General features: G+C 42.7%; 1 protein-coding gene across 6 annotated transcripts; it reads left to right on the plus strand.

Annotated features, from left to right (window-relative positions):
• Nucleotides 1–1,837: 1,837 nt before the first annotated feature.
• On the plus strand, nucleotides 1,838–27,840 carry usp7 (ubiquitin specific peptidase 7 (herpes virus-associated)). Of its 6 annotated transcripts, none has more exons than XM_082530331.1 (31): nucleotides 1,838–2,328; nucleotides 7,910–8,014; nucleotides 8,664–8,862; nucleotides 10,757–10,895; nucleotides 11,110–11,198; nucleotides 11,324–11,432; nucleotides 12,171–12,301; nucleotides 12,457–12,511; nucleotides 12,622–12,702; nucleotides 13,076–13,166; nucleotides 13,285–13,367; nucleotides 13,701–13,810; nucleotides 14,520–14,697; nucleotides 15,332–15,476; nucleotides 15,666–15,796; nucleotides 17,016–17,150; nucleotides 17,611–17,712; nucleotides 18,170–18,275; nucleotides 18,983–19,075; nucleotides 19,199–19,266; nucleotides 19,511–19,611; nucleotides 19,934–20,087; nucleotides 20,325–20,392; nucleotides 21,370–21,478; nucleotides 22,350–22,427; nucleotides 22,520–22,620; nucleotides 23,219–23,318; nucleotides 23,667–23,786; nucleotides 23,883–23,954; nucleotides 24,070–24,160; nucleotides 25,824–27,840. In XM_082530331.1, the coding sequence occupies exons 1-31, from the start codon at nucleotides 2,241–2,243 to the stop codon at nucleotides 25,928–25,930; spliced, it is 3,339 nt and encodes a 1,112-aa protein (XP_082386457.1). In that variant the 5' UTR covers nucleotides 1,838–2,240; the 3' UTR covers nucleotides 25,931–27,840. The 6 variants fall into 6 exon arrangements, with proteins under 6 accessions (XP_082386457.1, XP_082386452.1, XP_082386453.1 ...); XM_082530326.1 differs by having other exon boundaries at nucleotides 2,120–2,328; nucleotides 21,376–21,478; XM_082530327.1 differs by having other exon boundaries at nucleotides 2,120–2,328; nucleotides 14,520–14,676.

The following is a 27,840-nucleotide window of genomic DNA, read 5'->3' on the forward strand; positions in this document are numbered from 1 at the left end:
AGGCAGGCGATCAGCTCTTAAGTAAATAACATGGTCTTAGAGCAGGAGGGCAGCAGTTTTACTATAGTATTGTATTTTCCAATTAGTTTTTGACTTTTCTTTTAAATTCAATTTAGTTCACGTCGGCTGATTTTCCTGTTTCAGTTTATTTTTTATTGTTTGAAAGTGTTACGTTGTAGTTTAGTTTTTACTAGTTTCAGTGTTAGTTTTAGTCTTTTTTCATTACTATTGCATGAAGGGCAACTGCCAGGCACAACCTAGGAAAATCTGACTCATTTGACCCACTGTTGCAGGCATCAAGAGTCTGAATAAACAAAGAGTCTTTATTATTAGTAGTAGTAGTATTGTTGTTGTTGTTATAATCAAACTATAAATTAAACCTCATTTTTTTAAATTTGATTTTAGTTACTTTTTTTCAAAAGTTTATTTTATACTTTTAGTTAACTGTCACTGGAATCGAGTTTACTTTGGACTTCTTATTATAATAACCTTTGAAGGCAGTAGATTTTATTTGGTGGATATGATATTATATTCTAAATACATTGCGCAGTTGTTGTTTTTCCATTTCAGTTTTTTTTAATTGTCCTGTTTTAGTTAAATCTCGAGTAATATAGTGCATCCAAGCATGAAAGTGCACGCAAGTTCTTGAAAACCCAAGTCCATAAAGTTAACACACATGTTGAATGAAACTGATAACCAGGTAAACACACATTAAAATACAAAATTGAATAAATAAAATAACTGGCAATGACTCGAGCTGTCCATGGTGTGATATTAAAAGTTAATTTAACACAGCTGTGCAGGCACAATAGTTGGAAAATAAATATTCGTGTTCACTGTAAAATAAAAGTCCCGCTTGTGTAAATGGGTTCCTGTCTTTAATGCCAGTGGAAACCACGTGGTTTTACAGTTTTATTGGCTGAATCATGTTGTGTTTCCATACAATGTTTCTGAAAGCACGGTTGTTTTTTTTTAAGTAAATCTGTTCAGAACTGCTCAATGAAAACTTTTGGTTTTGTCACCTTGTTGGGTAAAACGTCACACACACGCTATTACCACGTATTTACACAGTTTAGCCCCACAGCTCAGCGATTTCTCCCATTCAAATCAATGTCACGCCACGTACAGCCATTAAACCAATCCCACTCGTGTAATAATTGTCGTTAGCTCTTATATTTCCTCTCCCTTTAATACACACACGACCCGGCCTGTGTGATTTCGCGTGGATGGAGAAGCTGGCTCGGGGATGGGCCCGTGTTTGGATCTCCATGCGGATGTGACATTTCAGAGAAAAGCGCGACCGCCATTTTGAGATTTACCTCAGACATCACAAACCAAACGGGAGGAGCGGGTTGAGGGAGCCGCACAGCTCAGGCTAGCGTTGTATGACCGGGCACATTCTTCACGAGAAGCGAGGGGAATAGCTAGAAATGCAACGAGCTGCTGCAGCGTTTCGTCGTCTGTCGTGTTAGGGCGGTTTGGAGGATTTTGGTTTATGTCGGGCCGCGCAAACTCTCGTCTCCGTGAACTTCTAAATTAACGTTAACATCAGTGCTATTCCGTATTGGGAAGCTGGTTTGAATGGATAGCTTTTTCCTCCGCTCTCCCCCAGACGAGGGACAATCGGAGGAGCACACAGACTGGGGATATCGCAGGCAAAGTTGTTGAATGTGTGTGTGTATAGCAAATGAGCCTTTGTTTTCATTGTCGTACCTTTAATACCATTTGGCTGCCTAGTGTCAGGTAGCTTAGCGCTAGCTTGAAACAGGGTATTTGTACCTGACGGTGCAGGTCGTGCTCAGAGTTCTCTTATTGCCCCACATTTCCCGGGGTAGACCCGGATTGATTTAGCTAATTTCAGCGGGCCTCCGATTTCGGAGTCCCCCCGCCCTCCCCTAATTACATCCATCGCAACCCCTGCCGTCAACCAGCGACTCGCACCCACCAAAGGCGCCGAGATTGGGCGAATAGCGAGCAAATACGTCCGCGTTTCTCTACCCGCTCCCCCGCCGACCTCCCCTCCTCACTCCCCGGCGCTGACAGCGGACAAGGCCGAGTTTGCAACAGAGCAGGCCCGGCCGCCAAGGCTCGACCTGTCCCCACCTCCGCATCCCACTACACCTCACCAGCAGTCCAGAACCCGGTTCCCCACCGAGTCGACCCTGGACAAGGTCGAGGGCAACAGAGAAAACAGGGAACACCGCATCACACCTACAACAACAACACCGCCACCTGCCAACATGAACCACCATCACCACACGCAGCAGCAGCAGCAACAGAAAGCCGGCGAGCAGCAGCTCAGTGAACCGGAGGACATGGAGATGGAAGGTAAGTAATGGCCCCGAGTAAAGTGAACGGACTTTTTATTAATCTTTTTTTTTAACCAGGTTTGTGCCATAAGTTAACATTTGCACGAGAAATGCACGGAATTTTATCCGCATTAACTGAGCCCAACATCTCGGTAAACACGGAGGCCTGCAGCTAGCAGAGATAGCCGGTTGGTTTTTTTTTTTTGCTGATTGTGCGTCCGATGCAGCATACTTGTATTCAGCTGACCTCATTTTGCGTTACAAGCAAACCGAGTCCTTAACGATCTTCGTTTGCTTGCGATATTCAGCTGTTTGCAGGTTTATCCAGAACCGGTGGCATTTTCCCCGCACATTGTCGCAGATTAGCCGCATAAATCATTCATTCTGATCGGCAACCGTATCTCCAAATAAACAGTTCATCGGCTTGTTGCTTCGAGATTGCCAAATCACCGCCGTCTAGAATCCGCTTGCACTCACAGAATTCCGGGCCCGATGCTTGTTGGTGGCCCAAGTGTTTGTAAACAGTCTGCTTAGTGTTGCAATTAACACGGATCCAACGCTAAGGTAAATTAATCTCTCTGCTCTGACTTGGCTGTGTGGGCTTTTGGGGTGATTTTGACAGCTATCGCTAGCTGCGTTCATCACTTCTCCCGCGAATAAAGTAGTGATATATATGTTTTTATTTTTTACTGATAACGTTAAACTTTAGTCTGTTAGTTGTTGTTCGACAAGTGACGTTGGTTCAGCCTCTAACAGTGAGAGCGTGTGCGTTAGCATCGTGTGATTGCTCGTACATTAAATGCTGGTTTCTAAATGGCTAAAGAGATCGGTTGACCATTTGGGTAAAAATATGTTAGGTGTGTCTCCAAAGTTTGACATGTTACCATATTGTAACAGAGTATCTGCTTCACTAACATCCACTTTGCGCGTTACGCCTTGTAAAACGCGAAGAACGGTGCTAGCGCGGCTGCTAATATTGAGCTAGTCAATTAGCTCCAAGGCGCACCTCGTTACGTTCTTTCTCTAGCTAGCATGCTAGCTAGCTAGCCAACTAGTGCACGGAGGGGGTGTGTGGCGTTCCAAAATGGTGGCTTGTATTTTGCATCGTTAAGATTTTGCCTTTTGCCCGAGAGCCGGGCCTTGCATTTTTTTCTCCGAGCTTTTAGCTTGTGTCTAAATTTTATCTCACGGTTATAATTTAGCAGCTGAGGGTAAAACGATTCCTCTAACAGTAAATCTACATCAATAGCTGGTACTTCTTGACTCCAGCTAATGTTGGCTAATAAAGGCCTTGAGGTGAATCTGTGGCTAGTGTTTGCTAAGGTGGCTAACGGGAACGCATATGCGTCAATCCTGTGTTAGCTAACACACTACATTTTTAGCTATCCCTGCTGAAATTATAACAATGTGGAACACCAAGCGTACATTATCCCGTTTTATGTTAATTTATATCCTGGTATTTAGTGTCGTTACGTGAAACGTGGAGCAACGCTGGCAAGTAACGGTAGTTGCCGCTGCGGTAAGCCAGGCCCGCACAGAGGCAGCGCGGGGATTTGCTGCTTCATTGTATGGAAGACCAAAAGGCATGGAGCTCGCCATTTTTAATGATCTGTTTTTTTTTCTTGTTCTTTTTTTTTCGTTTTTGGGGTTCAGTTTGGAGTCCGAGGCGGTCATTTAAGCAGTCTGCACACACAACACCAGCACTACCAGCATTTTTATTAAGTTTACAATGATGTCAACTTGGGGCTGAGTATGGACCAGTGGGCACTTTCACTGCGTCATTCAGACCTTTTAGTTTTACTATGTTTTCACACGCTTTTGCTTGTTATTTGGGAGCACGTATTATACAAATGACCTTAAGCAGTTACATGCATGCTGTGGAGTAAATAAAGAAATGACCAGGCACAACATTTCCATTGTTTGATGATTCATTGTAACACTAATCACTAATAGCAGGTGCATTTAGCGGACTTCCCCACCCCCTCTCCTATCATACCTTATCCTTAGGTGCACTGAAGCCTTACAAGGACAGTGAAGACAAGTTGACATAACAAACTGCTCACTTTTTCTGGTGCTTCTGACTTCTCTCAGAAGCAACACACACACACACACTCCCACACTCCATTTCCGATATGGTATGAGGCGCCATGCAGTTGCAGCCCCACCATCACTCATTTGGCAAAGCTAAATCATTTTGCCTCTTTTTGTGTTTTTGTTTTTTTGTGTGTCTCCGCACTCTAATTTAAAAGCAGGGCTGTTGCTGTCACATAGCTGGCCAAGCTTTTATATGGGTCCCTCTAAAAATGAATATTGAACAATCTTAATGCCTTTATATTCAAAAGGTTCTAAGAAATACAAGACTAAGGGGTACAATTGGCACCTTGGTGAGGACTTAGTATTGTTTATGGGCATTTAGGGCCAGTTTGCTCAAAGTACAGGAACACAGCTTAGTGTGGCCTGATGCAGCAAACTGCATTGTAGCCTCCTAGTGCCAAGTCACTGTAACAAGATCAACCATGCAGTTATAACCTTTTTGGTGTGGGTTAACCACACATCTGGAGTGTTTTTTCCATTTGCTCAGCATAAAGTTTGTATATTAGAGGAGAAGATTGAGTGTGATTATTGACAAACTTTCATTTGCTGCTTTTAGTCCAAAGGATTTCAGCTTCATAAGATTAGAAAAGATTAGCATTTTTTTTCTCTAAAAACTTTTCACTTGAGGGTTACTGCAGCTATAGTGAGACTTAAGCTAAATCACAGGGGTTCATTTTTATTCTCTTTATAGTTTAAGCCAGTCGGGGTAAGCTCTGCAGTCTTGCTCTTTGTGGATTTTTGTCCCATAAGTAAAACACCCAGCTCTTACTGTTGCAGTTTTTGGTGACAGATCCGTTAATAAATACATTTCAGCATAGGTTGACACAGTGGGCGGGACAAAAGGTTGTCATGGAGCTGACTGACGGAGCCCAATAGCATGGTGTAATCTGCTTGGGTAAATGAGGTCAGTCTCCTGGAGGATTCGGTCAGCAGCGTTACCTGTAGACCGACACAGAGGAGTGCCACACGCAAAACTTTGCGCGAGAGACGAGGTGACAAAGCAACCCATTTTGGGACATCACAGGATCCGGGCAGATTTCACTCACTCCTTGAAGTCGATTCAGCGCGCATCTGATTCCCTCATCGGCGTGTTTTGGTAAATTAGACTGTGCGTCGAGCTGCCGAGCTGGGATAATTATTGTCCCCTGTACGCGTGTGTTTTGTCTGAATGATGACTTGCTGCTTAATCCTGCATTGTATCCGTAATTACCCAGCCTACTGTTGGTGTCGCTGGGCCTTTGTTATGCTCATACACACGTATACACACTCACACATTCGCTCTCTGTTGCTCTCACTCTGTCATACACAGACTGAGAAAGGAGGCTTAAAATCCCGTGTCAGCGGGGTTTTCCCATTAAAGTGAAGAAAAAAGTAAAAGAAGGATCCCCCACTATATATATATATATATATATATATATATATATATATATATATATATATATATTTATATTAGGGGTGCAACGATACACAAAATTCACGGTTCGGTTCGGTTCGATACTTTGGTGTCACGGTTCGATATTTTTTCGATACAAAAAAAATGTTCATGCCTTTTTAATTTGTCATTTATTAAAATTATAAATATATATTTTAACTCAAAAGTACAGTTTTTAAATTTAACCCTAACCCTTGTGCGCGTTTTTTATTTTGACAGCGAATGCGCACCTGCGGACCACTTATGTGCAGCCCTGGTTATTTAGCTCGTCATATTGCAGCCACAGAAATTCTTTTGTCCATGAAACCATAAAGCTGCACTTTCTTTTTGCCTTATAGTCTGATTTGTCATAACTTCTCCGTTTTGTGGTAAGCTTTTCTTTGGCTGTCACTTCTTCACCCTGACCTGTCTTATTTGGCTCAGAAGAAATGAAATATATATACTGCTGCTTTTACACACGCACTCACATAAGCTCAGCGATTCTCTGCGCGATCAACCTCTCACATGTTTAAGCTTGCTGCGGGAGATTTCACTTGTCATGTTTGCATAGTAAGCTAACGATTAATAAGACGATGTCAGAGGAATTGGTGCACAAATTTTCATCACTCACAGATCAGTGCTGTCGCTCTCTATACACAGTTCGCGCGATTGCAAAGTGAAAGCAAAAAAACAAGCGCAAATTCAAACGCGATTTCAATATGTCACATATTGACAGTGGCTCACAGATGCCAATGACATAATTACCCAGCTACATTTCTGAAAGAATGCAAAAGCATTGACATATATTTTTCTTCCTACAATAGCCCGACGGGCAGGGCAGAGATAGATTTTGGTAGCCCGACTGAAAAAAATCGCTAGCCCCAGGACGTCGGGCTAGCGATATTGCGAGCCCTGTATCTGATTGAGGAATCACTCATCTTTGGAAAAGAGAGTTTATTACAGAGAAATGGCTCTTTCCAAAATAAAAGCTATACTATCCGCTTCTTCTGGGCTATATTCTCAGCAGCATAAGGAGAATCATGTGCTAACAGCTGTCTAAATGACTCGGCTAAAGTTAGTAGCATGCTTGTTGTTTTTGTCTTTGCACTAGGATGATGTCGGCGTAAATGTGCAGTCATATTCGTTGTGTTCCCACTAGTGATTTCAGGTTAATCTCGTTGAAATGACCTTAACGCCACAACACGGCAAATCTCCATTAACGAGCTACCGCCGATCACCCCGTGCATGGGGCTAGACGGCCAACACGTTAACGAGCTAACTGCGCTAACACACTAGCTCCCACCCATGTAATTGAGCATTGCACGGCACATCCAACATACTGTTTTACTTTAGTCCATGACTCGCTTACCTTCAGGGTCATACGTCACATGAAAACCAAAATATTCCAAACGCCAGATCTGGAGAGCTTAACTTCTGTCTTGCTAGCTTGCCCTGCGCTCTTCCTTCTGACGATGCTGTCTGTGTTGAGCACTCAGTGGATCTGCGCTCGACAGTGCAGTCTAGGCGGAGTAGTCGAACGCAGATTCACTGAGCGCTCAACACAGACAGCATCGTCAGAAGGAAAGTTGATAAAATAAATTACAAATGTTGTATTGTTCGATACATATGCGTACCGAACCGAAAGCACTGTATCGAACGGTTCAATATCGATACGAATATCGTTGCACCCCTAATATATATATATATATATATATATATATATATATATATATAATTAAAAAAAAATTTTATATATCAGTTGTGTGACCCAAACGTGAAACTAAAAATGGCATTAATGGGAGAATAAGAGGACGCTTAAGCTGTACTTCTCTGTCTACTCACATTGTCCAGATTTGTTATTTTGGTTTAAAATTACAAAATGAACATATAAAAGTACTTGCCACGCTTTATTAATCCTAGAGGGATTTTCGATTGCACGTTCCTGACCTTTTGACACCTGCAAGTTGGGAATGCAGTTTTCAGCCACATTTACCCCAAGTAAAGAGGAAAAAAAAGGGGGTGTCTAACATGTTAATCTATCCAGGAACGCCATATCCATGCAGTCTTATTATGTTGCTTATCTCTCCCTGTGTAGCTGGGGATACAGATGATCCTCCAAGAATCCCCGCCAACCCAGTGATCAATGGTAACGTGGCCATGGCAGACGGACACAACAATACAGAGGAGGACATGGAGGATGGTGAGGATTATGTGCAGCTCTGCAAACGCTTTAGTTTCTTTGAAGCTTTTCGAGTAGAAGAAACTGTAGGTCGTCTGGTTGAAATTACACCTGAAGTTAATGTCTTTATATGTAGTAACTCAAATGCTGACAGCTTGTCAGTGGGAAAACATAAAGACTCTTGTCCATGTTATTTATTGGCAGTGTATGAATTAAATTTAAACGGTATTTTCTCTAACTTAATGTAATTGTAAGCTCTCTTACTTCTGCCAGTTTTCAGAAGTTGTTTGAAGTAACTTGTAATTATGTCTTTTACGTTCTTTAGCGTGAGTTAAACATAACTTATGAGGTTAATAAAAATCAAATGGTGCCGCAGCACTGTGCTGCACCACTGTTGCATCATAGTGGGCAGTTTAGGCTAACCCCTGCTCGACTGCAGCAACCGTCTACTGCCAAAACATGTGGGGTGGAACTCTGTCTCGTATTTCTGTTGTCGGATTGCAGGTGTCCAGGAATAATGACAGTTCTGACCCCAATTATTTGGATCACTGGGCAAATAAAGCAGAAGTGCTGTATCGAATTAAAAGTTCTCAGTGAATCAGAGGGAATCTGTTACACACCAAATCTTCTCCTCCCCCTCTTAACGCGTCACCCTCCCGTCTTCTCACAGACACTAGCTGGCGGTCGGAGGCGACCTTCCGGTTCGTGGTGGAGCGCTTCAGCCGCCTGAGCGAGTCAGTGCTCAGCCCGTCCTGCTTTGTCCGGAACCTTCCCTGGAAGATAATGGTGATGCCGCGCTTCTATCCTGACCGACCACACCAGAAGAGCGTGGGCTTCTTCCTGCAGTGTAATGCAGAGTCAGATTCCACGTACGTAAGAGGGGTTTGGGATGTGGGCCTTTTGATATAAGCTGTGATTATCAACTCACTTTATGCTCTCTTGGAAATTCTGCTGCTTTGAAAGTTGCAGTAGGTTTTTCTACTGTAAGTCGGGATCAGTGGTGCTGTGAAGAACTTCCTGCAGATGTTTTATCCACTACACCGCTTCGAGGGATGTAGTTTACCTAGAGCCCCGAATTGAAATGTGCCAAAGCTGCAGTAAAAACTCTCAAGTATCTCATGTGATATATGATGTTCTGAGTGAATGAAGTGAAAGTGAGGTTTTAGTGTGTAGCCAGGAGGCCTGACGCACAGTGGTTGTGGTCGTCTCTGGTACCTGGCAGGACCGCAGCAGCTCGGCGCAGTTATCCCATACTGTGAGACTGCAGTGGAAATGCTTTTTATTGCTGTTTTGTAAAATGCAGCTGCTAATGGGAAAACATATTTGTTAAGACTGCACACAGTCAAGTTTGGAGCTGGTGAAATTAGATTAGAACTGGATTTATGTTTTTAATTTAGTGAAAGGTAAAGAGGCTTTTCGACGTCCTATTAGACAGTCAAAGCTTCTTCCATAGTTTTTCAGCGGCATCTTTCTCTTTCCCAGTTTGCTTAATAGCTGGGACTAGCAAAGCTCTGGTATTTAATGTTAACTTAACTACACAATTAGACCAATTTTAAATACTCTGCTCTTTTTCTTCACTCGTGTCCTATACAGTAGGATACCTGCCAGAGCAGCAGGCAGCCCGCTGTTTGAAGGTTTACACCTATGACATCTTTGTTGTTTTTTTACTGGTGTTGTCAAAATACTTTAAAACATCAGAGCAAATTATTCCTCAAGAAAAAGACGCAGGTTTTGCTCCATTTCACTGTCTGTGTTATAGCTGCAAAATTCCAAACAACATGGCGCAATCATAACTGCTCCTGTAGGTGCATTGATGTAAAGGGGGGCTTGCTTTGATTACTGGAGCACAGTTGGATTGGGAACCTTCTTTCATCATTGCCACACAGTGGTTGTTGAATTATTGTTATCGAGTCGTCGAGACGATTCATATTCGCTGATCGTGGCAGGCTAAAGCCTTCACCACTTTCCCGTCGCTCCCTGTGTGAAGTAGCAGGAGTTGAAACCTGCACAGCTTTCGTGCTCCGACATTACAGCCCAGCCGTCCTGTGTTGCGGTTGGGTATTGCTGCATTAACGGGGTCACAGCTGCTGGTTTTAACCACTGCTCTGGTGGCAACCTAGCTTTTGTTTTCTGTGCCTCTCTTGAGACAAACAGCTGCCAGTTCCCACAATGAAATGTCATTTTTCACAATCGAATGTCACTTTTTTTTGCCCTTTTCTTTCTTTTTTTTGGTGCAACTCAGCTGCGTAACTTCATTTAGAAAATGTGCTGTCAGCCCTATTTCCCTGGTGGGGGTTGTTGGTTTTTAAATACCCTTGTGTGTTTGGGTTTATATTTTCTCTTCTTAATATATCTTTGGTGTGTAAACTGAAATCTTTGGGAGGGCACAGATGTAAATGTGAGGCTTATAGATTGATTCAGTTTGTAATCCCACTCTGAGAGATGCATAGATGCTGTTGGTGATTTGGGTATATCTTGGTTAATGGTGTGGAAGGATGTAAAATTAGCATCTGATGCTTTATCCTGTTACCGTGCACAACACTGTTTTATGTTTTTCAGTAGCTGAAGTGGAACAGTGTTGGATGGCTTACTTGGCTCATAAGTTTGCACAGGTTGCTGGTCCTGCTCTCCTATGTTTTAACGTCGTAGCCTACGCAGTCTTCTAAATGTGCCGATTTCAGTGCCGCCAAAATGTTCCTGAGGAAATAATACAACTTTTAAACAGTTCTTTAGTATTCAGGTGTCGTGTCTTTGGTGTTTCAGGTCATGGTCTTGCCACGCACAGGCCATGCTAAAGATCATTAACCACAAAGACGACGAGAAGTCATTCAGCCGCAGGATCAGTCACCTGTTCTTCCACAAAGAGAACGATTGGGGTTTCTCCAACTTTATGTCCTGGAGTGTAAGTACACAAACCTGTCAGAAATTAATGTACTGTTACTTTTGTCAAAGAAACAGTGGAATATTTTTGCTGTGAGTGTTGGTGGGGTTCTTTTTTTCTTCTCGCTCAGCAGTTACCACTTTGTTAACCTTTTGTTTGGGCCTGGTTGTATTCTTTCATTACTACAAATTGCTATTCTTAAAAAGATTAACTGTTTTGCAATGATGCATTTCAGGATGTGACCGATCCAGAGAGGGGCTTCATCGACGACGACAAAGTTACATTCGAAGTCTACGTCCAGGCGGATGCCCCACACGGAGTGGCGTATGTTGTGTTCTATTTGAGTCGTTTATTTTTGTCTTTATAAACTATTTCCCATGTGCATTTTCTCTGTTCTGTTCAGGGTTTATGACTTATAACTAACTGAAGTTTTTGGTCTCTGTAACCAGCTGGGATTCAAAGAAACACACAGGCTATGTTGGACTTAAGAACCAAGGAGCGACCTGCTACATGAACAGCCTGCTACAGACACTCTTCTTCACCAACCAGCTACGACGGGTAAGGTTTTGTTTTGTGGCTTCTAATGACTGTGTGTGGCTGTGGCTGTTTTTCTTATCTGTTATAGGGTTCTTAACATAATAGATTTGATTATTTAAAATACCTTTAAACCCCCTGATTCTCAGCACCACTTTCAATACGGTCATAAAGCTTTTAATTTTTCATCCAAGTAAGAATAAGCAGGTTGTAATGTGACATGAGGCACACAAAGCTCTTAATTCTTGATATAGTAGTTCCACCTTTCAGGTGCTTGGTTAAATGAGTGGATCTTGTATATCGGCTTTCTTGTGTTTATTTCCCCCAAATGCGAAATATTTCCAATAGACACGACTGCTGTTTTCTTTAGCCAACAAGCTCAGTTGTTAAGCTCTGCACGTGCCAACTTTCTACTGCCAAGAAAATGCTACTGACCCAGGGCGAATGACCCAGGGCGAATGACCCTGGTGGAAATGAGCATTGAAACAGTTTCAAATATCATCGTCTACATATTGAAAAATATATATATTTTTATGACATGCATATTTATTTATTTGTAACGTTCTACTATAGTTGCTGCTTTTGTTTCATTGCTCCCATGCTGGCTCTTTTAATTCTACGATCAAAGTGCTTTTTGAAATTTTCCAGTAGCATATCTGGAGTTTAAATATAGTAAATGTTTTCACAAAAATAGTACAGTCAGCCTAAGATGATTAGTTTTATATAAAAGTTGTAATCCTGGAGCATCCTTATCCTTCCCAGGCGGTCTACATGATGCCCACAGAAGGAGATGACTCCTCTAAGAGCGTCCCCCTGGCACTGCAGAGGGTTTTCTACGAGCTGCAACACAGCGACAAACCGGTTGGCACCAAGAAGCTCACGAAGTCCTTTGGGTAAGTTAGGACTTGCTTAGAATATTATATGTGTTGTAAGCAAAACTATTAGATCCTTGCATGCTTGACATGTGGGTCAACCATCAGAATTTCACAATAAGCGTTGTGACGGTTGGTTGTATTCTCTCACTTGGTGTTTGTGTTTTTACGTGCAGGTGGGAAACACTAGATAGCTTCATGCAACATGATGTGCAGGAGCTGTGCAGAGTGGTGAGTTTCCTATACACGTTTAAAAAGGTCCTGTATGCACGGTGAACAACAGCTGACAGTATTTACTGTTTGTGTGTGTCTGTGTGTGTGTGCGCGCGCGCGCACTGCAGCTCCTGGACAACGTAGAGAACAAAATGAAAGGCACTTGTGTTGAGGGAACAATCCCAAAGCTCTTCAGAGGAAAGATGGTGGTATGTCATCTCTCTTTCTCCGTCTCTTCCTCCTCTTAGCTGACTCGCCCTTTTAGTTATGGTCATATTTTGCATATCTTTTGTACAATATTGTTCTTATGAGGGGAAATTTATAGTGTTTATTTTGCTCAGTAATGTCTCTGCAGCACGTCTCGCACAGTAGATTCTGTAAACACAGCGACATGATGTAGGCTAACACAGCACAGGATGTAGCCTGGAACAAGGCCAGTTTAAGAATAGACTGAGGGTAAATCAAGACGTGACCCGATGAGAAATAATGTTTCTGACTCGCCTCTCATATCGTATAGTCTGACTCTGCGTGTGTGTGTGTGTGTGTGTGTGTGTGTGTGTGTGTGTGTGTGTCACTCTGCAGTCATATATCCAGTGTAAGCATGTGGACTACAGGTCTGAGCGGATAGAGGACTACTATGACATCCAGCTTAGCATAAAAGGAAAGAAGAACAGTGAGTAGCATAAATGTGGTGTTTTATTGATCAGTGGCACATTTGTCCTGCATGATCATGATTTTCACACACATATCAAAGCGGCGATTTTCTAAATATAATCTTTGCTTCTTTCCAGTCTTTGAGTCATTCAAAGATTATGTGGCAACCGAGCAGTTAGATGGAGACAACAAATATGACGCAGGAGAACACGGGCTGCAGGTGAAGTATTTCTGCAATTTGTTGGCTCTTGTTGCTTTCATGCTGTTGGTATTGAAGCAAAGTGGACTAAAATTTTAGTTTTTATGTCATTGTGAAAAAATATTTGGTGTTCCAAAAATTAGACGTGTTCAAATGGATCAGTAGGTTTCCGGTTTTTCTTGCCAAGCTACAGAAATATGTAGCTCTAAAAATAAGATCTGGAGCTTGTTTACCTGCCTTGTTTTGATATGGTTTAAATGAGCAGCCTAAAGCTGAAAGGGTTTATAATGGCAGGATTAATGTCAATGGGATGTCCTCACCAGATGACTGACTCATTTTTGTTTTGCGTCGCAGGAAGCAGAAAAGGGAGTGAAGTTCCTCACCTTCCCTCCGATCCTCCATCTGCAGCTGATGAGGTTCATGTACGACCCACAGACCGACCAAAACATCAAGATCAATGACAGGTAAGGAAAAAAAACAAGCTGATGCTTTAAAAATAGTTTTTGAAGTAAGGTTACTTGTGAATTACTGTGCAGAACGCACCCTGATAACTCCCCGTCACACAATGAGACGGTAACTGTGCTGCTCGAATGTAATTTTAGAGAAGGTCTGCTCCATTGTAGCATAGGTTAAAGGAGGAATGTCACTTGAGCTTTACACTCGTGAAAAGCTTGCCCTGACCTCGCTTATTCAGACGGTGAGAAAGGAACCAAGATTGTTTTCTGTGCCATCAATCTGTGTACAGTTAATGGTGTTAAAAATAGAATCCAGCAGAAATAATGTGACACTTGTAGCAAACGCTACCATTTAGAAGTGCTAACTTTCTGCTGTGCCATTTCGATGAGCTCTGACTCATCCTTGTGATGATGCTACAGCCAACTGGCATCCTGAGGGCTTTGTATACGTACATGGAGACACGGGTGTGGGTGTGGAATGACAGTAGTTTTGAATATGCTCAAGTTTACTCTTGATTTCTTCCATTTTTATGCTACTTTTTGGCTGATATTTGACCCTTTTTGTATTAATCTACACATTGTTTTTTCACATTATTTGTTTTTTATTTCTACCTTTCCATTTTTTTAAATACTGCTGCTTACCTCATCCTTTTTTTTTTTTTTTTCCCTTCTCAATTTCTTTGTCTCTAACGCCTCGCCATCTTTCTGTGCTCATTAGATTTGAGTTTCCAGACCAGTTACCTCTGGACGAGTTCCTCCAGAAGCCAGACTCAAAGGACCCAGCCAACTACATCCTCCACGCTGTGCTAGTCCACAGCGGGGACAACCATGGCGGTCACTACGTCGTCTATCTTAACCCCAAAGGAGACGGCAAAGTGAGTGTCAAGGATCCAATAGTGAGAACAATTTTTTTTCTGCACTTTTCACCAAAAATGCTCAAATTTACAAAAAAACAAAAAGGAGTTTATGTTGTGGAGGAATTCAGAGCTATGTTATCTTACCTCTTGACCTTAAGTGTTTATTAATTACATACAGCTGCATGCATTAAGATCCAAGGGTTGAGAGTCAGAATAAGTGCCTCCCAGGTCTGCAGTGATTATTATACTGAAAATGACAGAACACACAAGCTTCCTGACAGGTGAGACGATATCACCTAATGTAAGAAAAGGGATGTTTCACAATTTAGATGTTTAGTGGAATAAACGCTGTCAGAAAAGATGTGTTAGTGTAAAGAGTCGGATGTAAACACGAGCTCTCAGCTCAGACTCTTAATCTCATACTCATCGAGTAAACCCCTCTGATATACACACATCAGTGTGATGTTACATTAATTCTGCATTTAGGTTTGTGTGACAATGATTGTCTTAAGTGCTCTCTGGTTTTTCTCTTTTTTCCCCTCCACTCCAATCCTTGGTGGTTGCCCCACCCCTATCTCGCCTCTGCTCCTCATCCTCCTCTGGCTTCCTCTGGCTGGGACCCCATCCTGCAATCACCATCTGTCTCCGTCTATCATTCTGTCTCTTTCTGCAGTGGTGCAAGTTTGATGATGACGTAGTGTCACGATGCACCAAGGAGGAGGCCATAGAACACAACTACGGCGGACACGACGATGACCTCTCCGTCCGCCACTGCACCAACGCGTACATGTTGGTCTACATCCGTGAGTCCAAGCTCAGTAAGTAAACATCCGTCCTTCTTCACTCGTCATTTAAAAAACATCGGTATGAGAAACTTTCCCAGCAACACATGAAGGTATCCTCTGAGCTGATGAGTGCAAATAAAATTCCTGTTTCACATGGAGGTGACTGTAGTGAATAATACTGTTGTACTAAATTATCACTTCTGCCGTTTTACCCACACTCAGGCGAGGTGCTCCAGCCGATGACCGACGTGGACATCCCCCAGCAACTGGTGGAGCGTCTGCAGGAGGAGAAGAGGGTGGAGGCACAGAAGAGGAAGGAACGCCAAGAGGCTCACCTCTACATGCAGGTCCAGGTAGGGAATCGGAGGTTATTTAAGCGCTCTGTGGTGCTTTGATACTTTGCGATCAAAATACTTGGGTGGCTGAATAATTTAGTATACAGCACATGAGAAACCTACAGTGTAGGAAGTACAGGAGAAAATTGAAGCTGTGTTTGTGGATTTCAGGTAGAGCCACATTTGTGTCGAAACACCACACCTAGCAGCTTGTGCCGTTTTACGCCATCATACTGTAATCTGGATGGTTTGGTGTTTATTGCTTAAAGTGTGTAAAGGTGCAGGACTTCGTACGGTACTTCTCGGATTATTTATTCATATTAATCAGTATATTTGTTCTGTTGAAGCTCGAACTTGAACCCAATAAAGTCGACCTCCATAAGAGGCCTGACAGAAACAGCTTAGTTCGTGAGAAGCTATGCAAAGTATAACATCGTGCACCTTTAGACGGGGCAGATATGTTTCATAGGTGGATGAATGCTGGATTTCAGTGCGATAAGAATGAACTGTTTTGCCTTTTTGAAAACGAGTAGATGACGTTTAGACATTTATGTTGGATCGGATCGTCGGGCTAACGACGGGCTGGAAAACGGAAGCTTCTTCTTTCTGTCAAGCAAAGTGTTCGAGTGTTTTGTTGGACTCGGTGTAACCTACAAGTGGCACGCACAACTGCAGGTCTTCTCGCTCTGGTTTGGCGGTCTCTGTGTGGTTGAGATGGGGAGAAGAGCAGTCAGTGATAATGAGGAAATGGCTTGTTAAATGATAAAGGTTTACCCTTTTCAGCACTGACTTACTTACTTGTTCGAGTATTAAGGCAGCACAAAGGCTAATTACGCTCATTATTTTCCTCTGAAGAGGTGATAAGCGTAACATTTAAAGGCTGTAATGAGGCTGTGTGAAACTTTGCTTTGCACTTTGCCTGTAAGCCATCAGAACTGACACCTCATTGAAAGTCTTAGCAGTGGAGCACCCCTCTAAACAGAAAGCTCGACATAATTATGATTTCGTGTGTGTGTGTGTGTGTGTGTGTGTGTGTGTGTTAGCTACTGACTGCTGCAGTGAAATGTCACCACCAGTGTGGATACAAAGAATGAAGCTCTTGCTTTGTCGAGATCTAGAGATAACTTGGGTGTGGGGGAGTGAGTTTTCATTGCATGAAGTCTTTAGTCTCTTATTTTTCACACTTTGGTTCTTGGTCCAGTTATACTAATGCTGTTCATCTTCCTTCTCTGGGCAGATGGTGACCGAGGACCAGTTTTGCGGTCATCAGGGCAACGACATGTACGACGAGGAGAAAGTGAAGTACACGGTCTTCAAGGTCCTGAAGAGCTCCACGCTGCAAGAGTTTGTCCAGAACCTCTCCCAGACCATGGTGAGGCATCTGTGGGACTGTATGCTCTTTGATGGTGATGGATATTTGGATGAAATTTCTAACTTTTTTTTTTTAAATTAAAGAATAAAATAAACCATTTAAGATTAACTGCGAAGAGTTTTAGTTTGTAGATTTCAAGATGCATGAAATGTTTAGTCAGTAAACTTATCTTTCATCAAAGTAACTTGTGCTCGGTGGAAGTTTAATATTTGTGAAAGAAACCGCATTCACGCACATGCTGTGTCTCAGGTTCACGCTCGGACCCCAGGCTGAAAGAGAGGGCTTGTTAGCTTGTCAACAGTGCGGAGCACACATGTACACACACTTGCTTAAATTCTGGCTCCCTGCGGTTGATCAGTAAATACCAGTTGGAAATTTTAGTCTTGATGTCTTTTTCTCAACACGTTTCTGCTTTTCCCACATCTTATACGCAAATTGAAACTGTATTGATGTGCCGCAGGGTTTTCCACAGGACCAGATGAGGCTCTGGCCCATGCAGGCCCGTAGCAACGGAACCAAGCGACCTGCCATGCTCGACTACGAGGCCGATTGCAACAAGTCGGTAGGTGTTTGCACCTGTGGCACACATCTTCAAAAATTCCTGTATGCTTTAGCCAGTTTTTTTTGCATTAAAATAATGAAAGAAAGCTGCCAGTGAACCAGAACAACTGTGCTAAGATCAGTTCAAAAATATGCAGGATTTAGAGCACGGGTTCTAGAAGGAACTATCACTCCCTGAATTATTTTTTTTATGAATCATTATCTAAATTGAGTTTAATTTGAATCCCTGGATAACTACTCCATGTATAGAATCACCTGTCAAATCTCTCTTTTTAAAAAAATAAATAAAATAAAAAAATCCTCAGTTTGTTTACAAGTCTTTTTTTTCTTTACAAGTTTTCCGTATAATGCAACAGTTTTATGTCACTTTAATTCCTGGGACCACTCCTGAGTTTATGACTCAGTTAAATGTAACATAAGAAACTTTTTTTAAAGATTGGAACATTTTTGTGTTTCAGATGATCGACTTGAGTGACAATGAGAACCCCTGGACAATATTTTTGGAGACTGTAGATCCAGAGATGGCAGCCAGTGGGGCCACGTTACCCAAGTTTGATAAAGACCGTAAGTTCTCCATCCATCGGCGCTCATCATCAGACTTTGAGTCTTAGCACTTTCTTTTCTCTAAACTTTTAAAATATCATTTTTGTAGAAAACATGTTCTTCAGGTGTCAGTCTTTGATTCCACTTACATAGCTGCCTGTGTTGGTACCGTGTAGATAAGAATAATCGACACAATGCCTTAGAGGTCACAGTCATAAACGTAGAGTACTAGTTACTCAGTAACATAGTTACTGATCGGTTTGAATGTTGATGGGTTTGTTCTGAGTGTTTATGATTATTAACACTGTGTTTAGCTGCTGATTAAAGGCTCTGGCATGCTACTGTTTGTAGTGCGATGTTGTAGCTGCCTGCTGCCACTTGGGGTCAACGTCAGAGACATGCGAGACATGTAGTTTACGTGGTGTTGGTGATCCTTGTGGTTTGTGAAAAACAACTTTCATAGTGGAACTAAGTGAACCCGAAGGCTGCAAACGCTTGGACGTATCTCTTTGTTTCTCAGTTCGCTCAATCTTTCCCTTTGCATAGCTGGAGAACTGCACCAACAGACACAAATGCAGAACCATAAGTGGCGTTTTGTGCTTTGTTTAGTGTTTCAGTTGAACAATATTTATGCAAATTGAAGCTATACTGCTCCTCAACCACTTCTTTGGCAGGCGTGTTGTATAGCTGCTGATTTCACCTTGCCCTGTTTTGTTTTTCTCTTCTAGATGATGTCATGTTGTTCTTGAAGATGTATGACCCCAAAACCAGAAGCTTAAATTATTGTGGACATATCTACACACCTATATCCTGCAAAATAAGTAAGCGTGACTCTGTTATAACCTCAGTACCCTTTCATAAGGTGCAGTGTGTGAATTCTTCGTCTGCAGTGAACGTAAAGATTTTGAGATTTTTCTCTGCTTCTCTTTTTTCCCTCTAACCAGGAGACCTGCTGCCAGTCATGTGTGAGAGAGCAGGATTTCAGCAGGAAACTAGCCTTATCCTCTATGAGGTGATCTATTCTGTGACGCCCAGTCGCTGACACACTCCTGTCTTTTTCTCACTTGCTCCCTCACACTCTCACATTCTCAGGCTCCTCTATCTGGCACAGAAGCTGTGTTAGGCTCTCATGTGCACACTTGCACTCTGTCATATGTAGGCCTTGGTACATACATACATCTGCCACAAAAATAAATACTATCTTGCACTTAGCAGATAAATTGACTGCATAACCCCCGATGCTTGGTGTGTTACAGGAAGTAAAGCCCAATCTAACAGAGCGGATACAGGACTATGATGTCTCTCTGGACAAGGCCCTGGACGAGCTCATGGACGGGGACATCATTGTCTTCCAGAAGTAAGTTGTTTTGGGGGGTTTTGGCACTTGTGCTTTGAGAAATCTGCCAAATTGATATCTTCCCGAGGTCGACACGCTTCAAGTTGCCTTCGTTTAAAATGTCTCTCTTTGATGACGCTCTGGTTGAGAAATTGTTGCAGAACTTGTTAGCTTTACTTGTTATGTCTGTGCCCTCATTTACTTCTTGACCTGCGCTTTCTGTGCTTGACCTCTACCTTCACTTCACTCACACTTCCCTCTGTCACACTGATCTCTGTTTTCCCGTCATTACAACACAACCCGTACCTCAAACTGTCTTTCCAACCTTTCTCCAACACCACAGGGACGACCCAGAGAACGACAGCAGCGAGCTGCCTACGGCCAAGGACTACTTCCGGGATCTCTACCACCGGGTGGACGTCATTTTCTGCGACAAGACCATCCACAACGACCCCGGCTTTGTGGTCACACTGTCGAACCGCATGAACTATTTTCAGGTACGATCGGTTGAGGTTCTTTGGATGAATATTGATTAACTCTTATTATTTTTAAAAAATACTCATGTGAAGCTGCCGAGTCATTATACGAAGACTGATTTTTATTTTTTGCTGCTACTGTTAATCCGGGAGTGGATTTCTGCTGCCCCCCACCCCCTCCACCTGCTAGCATTAAATTTGATTGACAGGTGAAATCTGACAGGCCCGTCATGAACTGTCTGTTTTTGTGTTTGTCAGGTGGCTAAGACTGTAGCGCAGAGGTTGAACACAGATCCCATGCTACTGCAGTTCTTCAAGTCACAGGGGTAGGAGGCTTGTCTCATCCACACACACACACACACACACACACACACACACACACTGCATTCTTCGTAAATGTAGTAACAATAACAGTGCATAATAGTGATTGTCATTCTTTCTTTTTTCTTCTTAAGCCGTTGTTCTCACTGTAAGCCAAAATATGGCCTTTATAGTCAGGAAAAATGCAGTTAAGGGCTTTGAAACAACACTGAACATGAAGTCAACTACAAGGGAGAGCACTTTAGTTCTTGCTTTGCACATAACTGAGTAATTATGCTTTTGCTGTAGCGTAATTATCCCTTTTTTGTGGTTTTGACAAAAAAAAGGTTATACTAAACAAAGGCTTTTCCTGCATAGAGGGACTGTGACAAAATGTTTCTGACCGGTTTCGTTATTTTTGGTGTTTTATTTACTGAAGCGTGTTATGCTGCTTCTTAATCTGATGGTCAGAAAGAATAGGAAACCACATGGATTTGGGCCAAATAACTGACTCATCACCTTCACTGTACATAGATCGATCTCGCCGACGTGCGTAGTCATTGCCCAGAAGGCTCATTTGGAGCCAGGAAAATCTGCTAAAGACGGCCTGTAGTTTAATGAATAATGCAGTGTTGTTTCAAGGCTGTTTTTTCCTAAATAACTCAAAATCCTGTCATTCTGTTTGACATGTAGAAAGGAACGTGTAGACCGCGTTTGAATAGTGTTGTGACTCGTAGCTTTTGTCAGGTTTGCCTTTGATTTGATTACTTGCAGTTGTCAGTAGAAATGTTGCATAACCTGTCCCCCCTCCACCTGTCTTCTGTTGTTTTTCCTCCTACTCTTCCCTCTCCCTCTGTGCTTCTTTTTTTTCGTCTTGCTCTGCTGTTCACCTCCACCTCTGCTTCTTTGCTTCTTTTCCTCCCACTTTTCTTTCTCTTCTCCTTCCACCCTTCTTCCCTCCCCTTTGTTGTCCTCCCCCCCTGCCTGGTGGTGTGGTGGCCAGGTACAGGGACGGTCCAGGGAATCCTCTCAGACACAACTATGAGGGAACGCTGCGGGACCTGCTGCAATTCTTCAAGCCTCGGCAGCCCAAGAAACTCTACTACCAGCAGGTAGGACTGGTTTGTCTACTTTTTCTGTGTCAGGATTTCAAGTTTGTCTTTGTTCTCTCTTTCGAGTAAGATAACTGGTGTTTCCCCTGAAAAGGAGCTCAGTGTTTCATAGTGCCGGTAATAATTCTGGTAATCTTAAATGTCTTTTTGTCTTTCCTCCGTTATAAAATATAAAATGCTGTCTGATAGAAAACAAAGTCATTGGGGTAAAAATGTTTTCTGACTACCTGAACTTTTAACACACAAACGGTTGTGAGAAAGTTTTTATTTATTTCAAATCTTTCCTGCAAACCAGGAACGAGTTACATCCTCAGGTGGATGACTTATCTCAGTGTCTTGTTCATGAGCGACAGGGATTTGTATCTTGATCTACGTCCCTACTCTCACCTACGTCACGAGCTTTGGGTAGTGACCAAAAGAATTAGATCATAGATACAAAAGGCAGAATTTGCTTTCTCTGAAGGTTGGCTAATTTCTCCCTGAGAGAAAGGGTGAGGGGTTCAGCTATTTGAAAGGGACCGGGTATAGAGCCGCTGCTCCTCCATGTTGAAAGGAGCTAGTTGAGGTGGTTCAGGCATCTGACTGTGATGTCTGCTGGTTGAGGTGTTCATGTTACCCTGGCCCCATGGTAGACGCACGACACACGGGGGAGACCACATTTCTCAACTGGCCTGGGAACGCTTTTGAGTTCCCCTGGATGAGCTGGAGGAGGTGGCTGGGGGAGAGGGAGGTCTTGGTTTCTCTGCTTAGGCTGCTGGCCCAGTGACCCGGCCCCAGATTAGCAGAAGAAAATCGAAGGCCACATCCTACGAGTCCACAAAAGGAGTAACTTTGTTTTTATCTCTCTCTTTTCTCTATTATGTATTCTCAGTTAAAGATGAAGATAACAGACTTTGAGAACAGGAGGAGTTTTAAATCCATATGGCTCAACAGCCAGTTCAGAGAGGAGGTACGACACTCAAAAAACCCCAAAAACCTTTACATAAGGAAAAATGTTTCTGTGATTCAACCATAGACATGAAACTGTTTCTTGTGTTGCAGGAGATTACTCTTTACCCTGACAAGCACGGCTGTGTGCGGGACCTTTTGGAAGAATGTAAAAAGGCTGTGGAGCTGTCTGAAAATGGCTCTGAGAAGCTCAGGTATCCATCTGTGTTTGGCTTGCTTGTCTTCCTCTCAGTGGTTGCAATCAGAACTTTTTGACAGCTGCTCCAGCTGTTCTGCCGTACGGGGAGTTTGCATCTGATGGTAAACTGAGTTAAAATTAAAAAATCGAGCACACTATGGTCCGTTTTAGCTTTTTGAACATTATCTTTGACACTGGGCAAATCACTAGAGATTGAGTGCTTGTTGTTGTGGCCTAGACTGTCTGTAGTGAAGTTTATCACTTTAGTTTTCCACTCATCTTGATCCAGGTAACATTTTGGCTTTTGTTTAACCCCTTTGATTTGTTTTTTTTAATCTAATCCTAACCACGTGCGAAATGTGTGCTGCTTCTCCTTTTTTTTTTAAACACTTTTCACAAAATTATAGTCTGACAATTACAACCCTCACAGCAACCGCGGCCTGCACAGCCCCATTTCATTCTGTAAACCTGCTCTCTGTGACTGCACTGGCACCTTTCCCTTTAGTTTGGCTGAATTTCTTGTTTTCCCTGGTGTGATGTCAGAATCAGATTTTGCTGCATTTGAGAAGCTCCTGCAGAGCGTTAATGCCTCCTCCCTCGTTCTCCCTCTGCAGGCTGTTAGAGATAGTAAGCTATAAAATCATCGGAGTTCACCAGGAGGACGAGCTGCTAGAATGTTTATCTCCTGCTGCCAGCCGCACCTTCAGAATAGAGGTGAGTGTTTATGCGAGGCGTTGCCTGTGCAGCGCGTTTCACTGTGTCGTTTATTTTATGTTAGCCGCTTAACTTCCACTTAACACGCCGTCAGGCCGACACTGTATTTTTGCCCTCACAGCCAGTCAGTTAGCAGTAGAAGTATTACTTCTTCATGCTTGTTAAAGGTTAAATACCAAGCTTCTGGCTCAGTTTTCTCTGTAGCTCTTGCGTCATTACAGCGCGTTAAAAACTTTGACCACCAGGTGTCAGTAAAAACAGTGTGTTTATTTTTACATTTTATAGTCAGTGGTTTGATCTGAGCTTATTTTCTTCCTTCATCTCTCTTGTGCTGCTTGGCTTTTTCAGGAGATTCCTTTGGACCAGGTGGACTTGGATAAGGACACTGAAATGCTAATTCCTGTTGCTCACTTCCATAAGGAGGTCTTTGGCACCTTTGGGATTCCCTTCTTGCTCAAGATCAGACAGGTGTGTTTTTTTTGTTTACTTGTACCACATAATGTGGGGATTATTATTTATTTTATTTCTTCTTGACTCACTGCCATCCTATTCTCCTTTGTGCAGGGTGAGTCGTTTCGGGAGGTGATGAGGAGGATCCAGACCATGCTGGACATCCAGGAGAAAGAGTTTGAGAAGGTAGGTCGTCGTTGGTTTGCTTCTTCTTAAACAGCGTTCTCCTGATGCTGAAATAATTAAAGTGTTAACAAGGGGGGTAGTTAACCACCAGATGTCTGTCTCTGTGTGTTTTCAGTTCAAGTTTGCAATTGTGATGATGGGTCGGCATCAGTACATCAATGAGGATGAGTACGAGGTCAACCTGAAGGACTTTGAACCACAGCCAGGTATTTACTGCCTGCGGCGCTACTGGGAGCGATACCAGTGTAACTGCTGCTGATACTGATACTGCGCCGATTGAACGACACCAGGCTAGAGCCAAACACAAAAATAAAACAAAAGCATGAAACTGTGACAGTGCCTCGTCATGCACCACTTCAATGTCACGGCTGCTCATATTTATACAAGTTTATCCACCTAATAATGAACTTTAAAGACCTTTTATGTACACTCACTGGCCACCTTGTTAGGTACACCTTGTGTTAGTACTGGGTCGGATCTGCTTTTGCCATCAGAGTTGTCGTCATTCTTTATGGCACAGATTCAACAAGGTGCTAGAGATATTCCTCAGATACATTGACATGACAGCTTCACACAGCTGCTGCAGATTTATGGGCTGCACATCCGTGATGTGAATCTCCCGTTCCACCACATCCCAAAGGTGCTCTACTGGACTGAGATCTGGTGACTGTGGGAGTTATTTGAGTAAAGTGAACTCATCGTCACATTCAATAAAGTAGTTCGAGGTGATTTGAGTTTTGTGACATAATTTGCTGTCCTGCTGGAAGTAGCCATTAGAAGACGAGTGCATGGTTATAAACATGGTCGGCAGCAATACTTGGCGAGGCTGTGGTGTTTAAATGATGCTAATTTGGTACTAATATCCCCCACACCACTAAACCCCCACCAACAGCCTGAAGTGTAGATAAAAGGCAGAATGGATCCATGCTTTCATTCTGTTTTTGCCACATTATACCATCTGAATGTCACAGCAGAAATCAACTTCAGACAAGACGGTTTGATCTTTTGTGGTCCAAATTTTGCAAACCTTTACAAATTGTAGTCTCAGTTTCCTGTTCTTAGCTGACAGGAGTGCCATCTGGGCTGGTCTTCTGCTGCTGTAGCCCATCTGTTTCAGGCTATGACAATCAGAGATGCTCTTCTGTAACCTTGGATGTAACGAGTGCTTATTTGAGAGAGAACTGCTTCCCTGTTTACTTTTTCGGACCGTCCTCTGTAAACCCCAGCGATGGTTGTGTGGGAAAATCCCACCAAATCAACAGTTTCTGAAGCACTCAGTCTGAAACCAACAACCATGCTACATTTTCTTCCCTGATTTTGAATTTGAACCTCAGCAGGTCACCTTCATCATGTCTGCATGGCAAAATGCACTGAGTTGCTGTCATGTGATTGACTGATTAGATCTGTGTGTGTGTGTGCGTGCGTGCGCGCGTGTGCATGTGTGAGAACAAACAGTTACACAGGTGTACCTAACAAAGCGGCTGGCATGTGTATTTCTAGTATTTACCACACTGCCTTTCTAGTGATTCCTTTACAAGTGTGACACGGCACCTCTGGTGTTTTGTTCACTGCAGCAGTGATTGGTTCTTATTTGTAATGTAACTGCATCAAAATGGCCAAAAGCTCCCCTGCAGTCGATAGTTTTGATGTGTGTAGCCCAACCCAGTCACCAGAATCATTAAAACTGGACTTTATTTTCTTCACGTTCCTAATATTGGCCGGTGTGTCAGCGACACCCGAGATTAATGTCGATGTCACGCGGGCTACAGAAATACTCCCACTGCTCCTGTTACTGTTCATGTGATTTCTGTACTGCAGGTGGCGCTGTCACTTCTCCTAATGGCCTCTCTGATGTGTCCTCCTGTGTAGGTAACATGTCCCACCCGCGCCCCTGGCTAGGGTTGGATCATTTCAACAAAGCTCCAAAGAGAGGTCGCTACACCTACCTGGAGAAAGCAATCAAGATCCACAACTAAAGCAGCCCCCACCCCCACCTTCTCCCCTGGTCCTCCTCATCCTCTCCTGCTCCGCCTTCATCCCTACCTACTTTAACAAACCATAACCACAGACTGTAACCAACAACCGTGTGTGTGTGTGTGATTGTGCGTGAGAAAGACTGAGAGAGTGTGTGTGTTCATCACTTCACCCCGCCTGGACACCTCTACAGCTCTACACCGGCACTATGTCTTCAGTGATTGGGATCTTGCTGCAGCTGATGGATTATTCAACCACAAAATAAACCGCACCAACCACTGACTGTTTATTTTGTTGTACATTTTATTTCTTTTCCCTTTCCCCCCCCTTTTTTAAAAATCGTCTCCCTCCACGTTTGAGGCTGTTCGGTTATTTTTTCTGGCTTGTCTGCCTGTTGACTGCTTTTTGTTGCCTGTTCAGAAATGGGAGACGTGTAATTGGATTTTATGGTTTAAAAAAAAAAAATTAGGAGGAATCACGACACAGTATAGCATATATAATATGTATGCTATATATAAATATTTTCATATATAAATATGAACTTCTAGGCTTAGTTTTCACTTCCACCTCATTTACAGCTTTTTTTTTTTTCCCCCTTCACAATTTTTGGGGGGTTGTTTTTAAATAAAGTTGTTCAAAGGGGCGTCACACTGCTGTGCGGAGAGGTCAATGAGTGTGCTGTTTGGAGGACTGACTTGCAGAAATGATGGAGACATGCAGTCGTTTTAAAATTATTAATAATTTTTGCAAAAGCAGCTGCGGGCTGGCGTCCACCCTGAAGTTCTCTGGTTTGCTCTTATGATGAGGTTTCCTTATATTTTCTGCTCCCATCCCTACAGAGCAACAAAAATCAGTATTTCCAAGTTTACGCTCAAGTTCTCTTTTCCACTTAGTTTGGTTGGAGGAAAAAATAAATTTTTTTTGTCTCTTTCTGCAAACCTTGTATTATTAAAAACAAAAAAATCTGCAAAACAGAATCTGTTTAAAATAAATGGGGAAAAATACGATTTGTCTGTATTTCCTCTTGAACGTTGGAAATTAACCTTAGAAGTTTCTCAGGTCTGGCAAAAGTAGTTGTTTTTTTTTTCCTGATTGTGAGTTGCTAGGTAACATTCACGCACACACAGACACGCACAGATATGTGTTACCTCCCTGATGACTTCCTTTTTAGTTTTTTGGGGGGTTGCTAAAGGTTTGTCCCCCCCCCCCCCCTCCTCCTCTCAGTCATTCCTCTTGTAAAACACACACACACATACGCAAGCTGCAACCTCTCTTCTTTCTTGATTGAATCTGTCGCCCCCTGGTGGTTGGGAGCAGTAACTGCGCTGTGCTTGGTAGGGAGCTGCAGACACTTAGAGCCCCACTGGTTTGAGGATTGTTTGGAGACAAAAAACCAGCATTGTAAGAAACACTTTAAGCCCTATGAATTTCTTTTTTCCTTTGTTAATTTCAGGTTTTGTTTTCTTCTTTCTTTTAAAGCACAGATGGAATGCACCCCTAATAGCGCATAGCTGGCTCTGTACAGACAACATTTAAGAATTGTATATTTAAAAATATGAACGTGTAAAATTTAAGAGAAACACACGCCTTTGTTGTTGGGTACAGAAGGAGCCAGGTGTTCATATTTCTTGTGTGTAGGTTTCTTTTTTGTTCGTTTGTTTTGCGTTCCTGATGTACCATTGACAGGTTTTTCCCCCTCTGTTACATTTGGATTGTTTTTCTTTTAAAAACTAACTGCATTGGTTTGTCTTGTTAAGAAGTGCAGTACAGAGATGACCTGCAGAATCACACCTTAATTTGATCTTTTCCACTTTAAAATCCTCAGTGTAGCAGCAGTGTACGACAACTATTCCTGTATATTGCCTTTTTGCTGGAAAATGTATGTTGAATAAAAATTTTCTATAAAAACAAA

This window comes from Aulonocara stuartgranti (assembly GCF_965226115.1).
Source record: "Aulonocara stuartgranti genome assembly, chromosome: 4".
Classification (NCBI taxonomy): Eukaryota; Metazoa; Chordata; class Actinopteri; order Cichliformes; family Cichlidae; genus Aulonocara; species Aulonocara stuartgranti.

Bases quoted from the DNA above. Each gene is read 5' to 3' on its own strand.
- usp7 (XM_082530331.1), top strand. From the start codon at position 2,241: ATGAACCACCATCACCACACGCAGCAGCAGCAGCAACAGAAAGCCGGC. The intron at 11,199-11,323 runs GTATGTTGTGTT...CTCTGTAACCAG, and splicing joins GATGCCCCACACGGAGTGGC to CTGGGATTCAAAGAAACACA. The intron at 15,477-15,665 runs GTAAGTAAACAT...ACCCACACTCAG, and splicing joins CATCCGTGAGTCCAAGCTCA to GCGAGGTGCTCCAGCCGATG.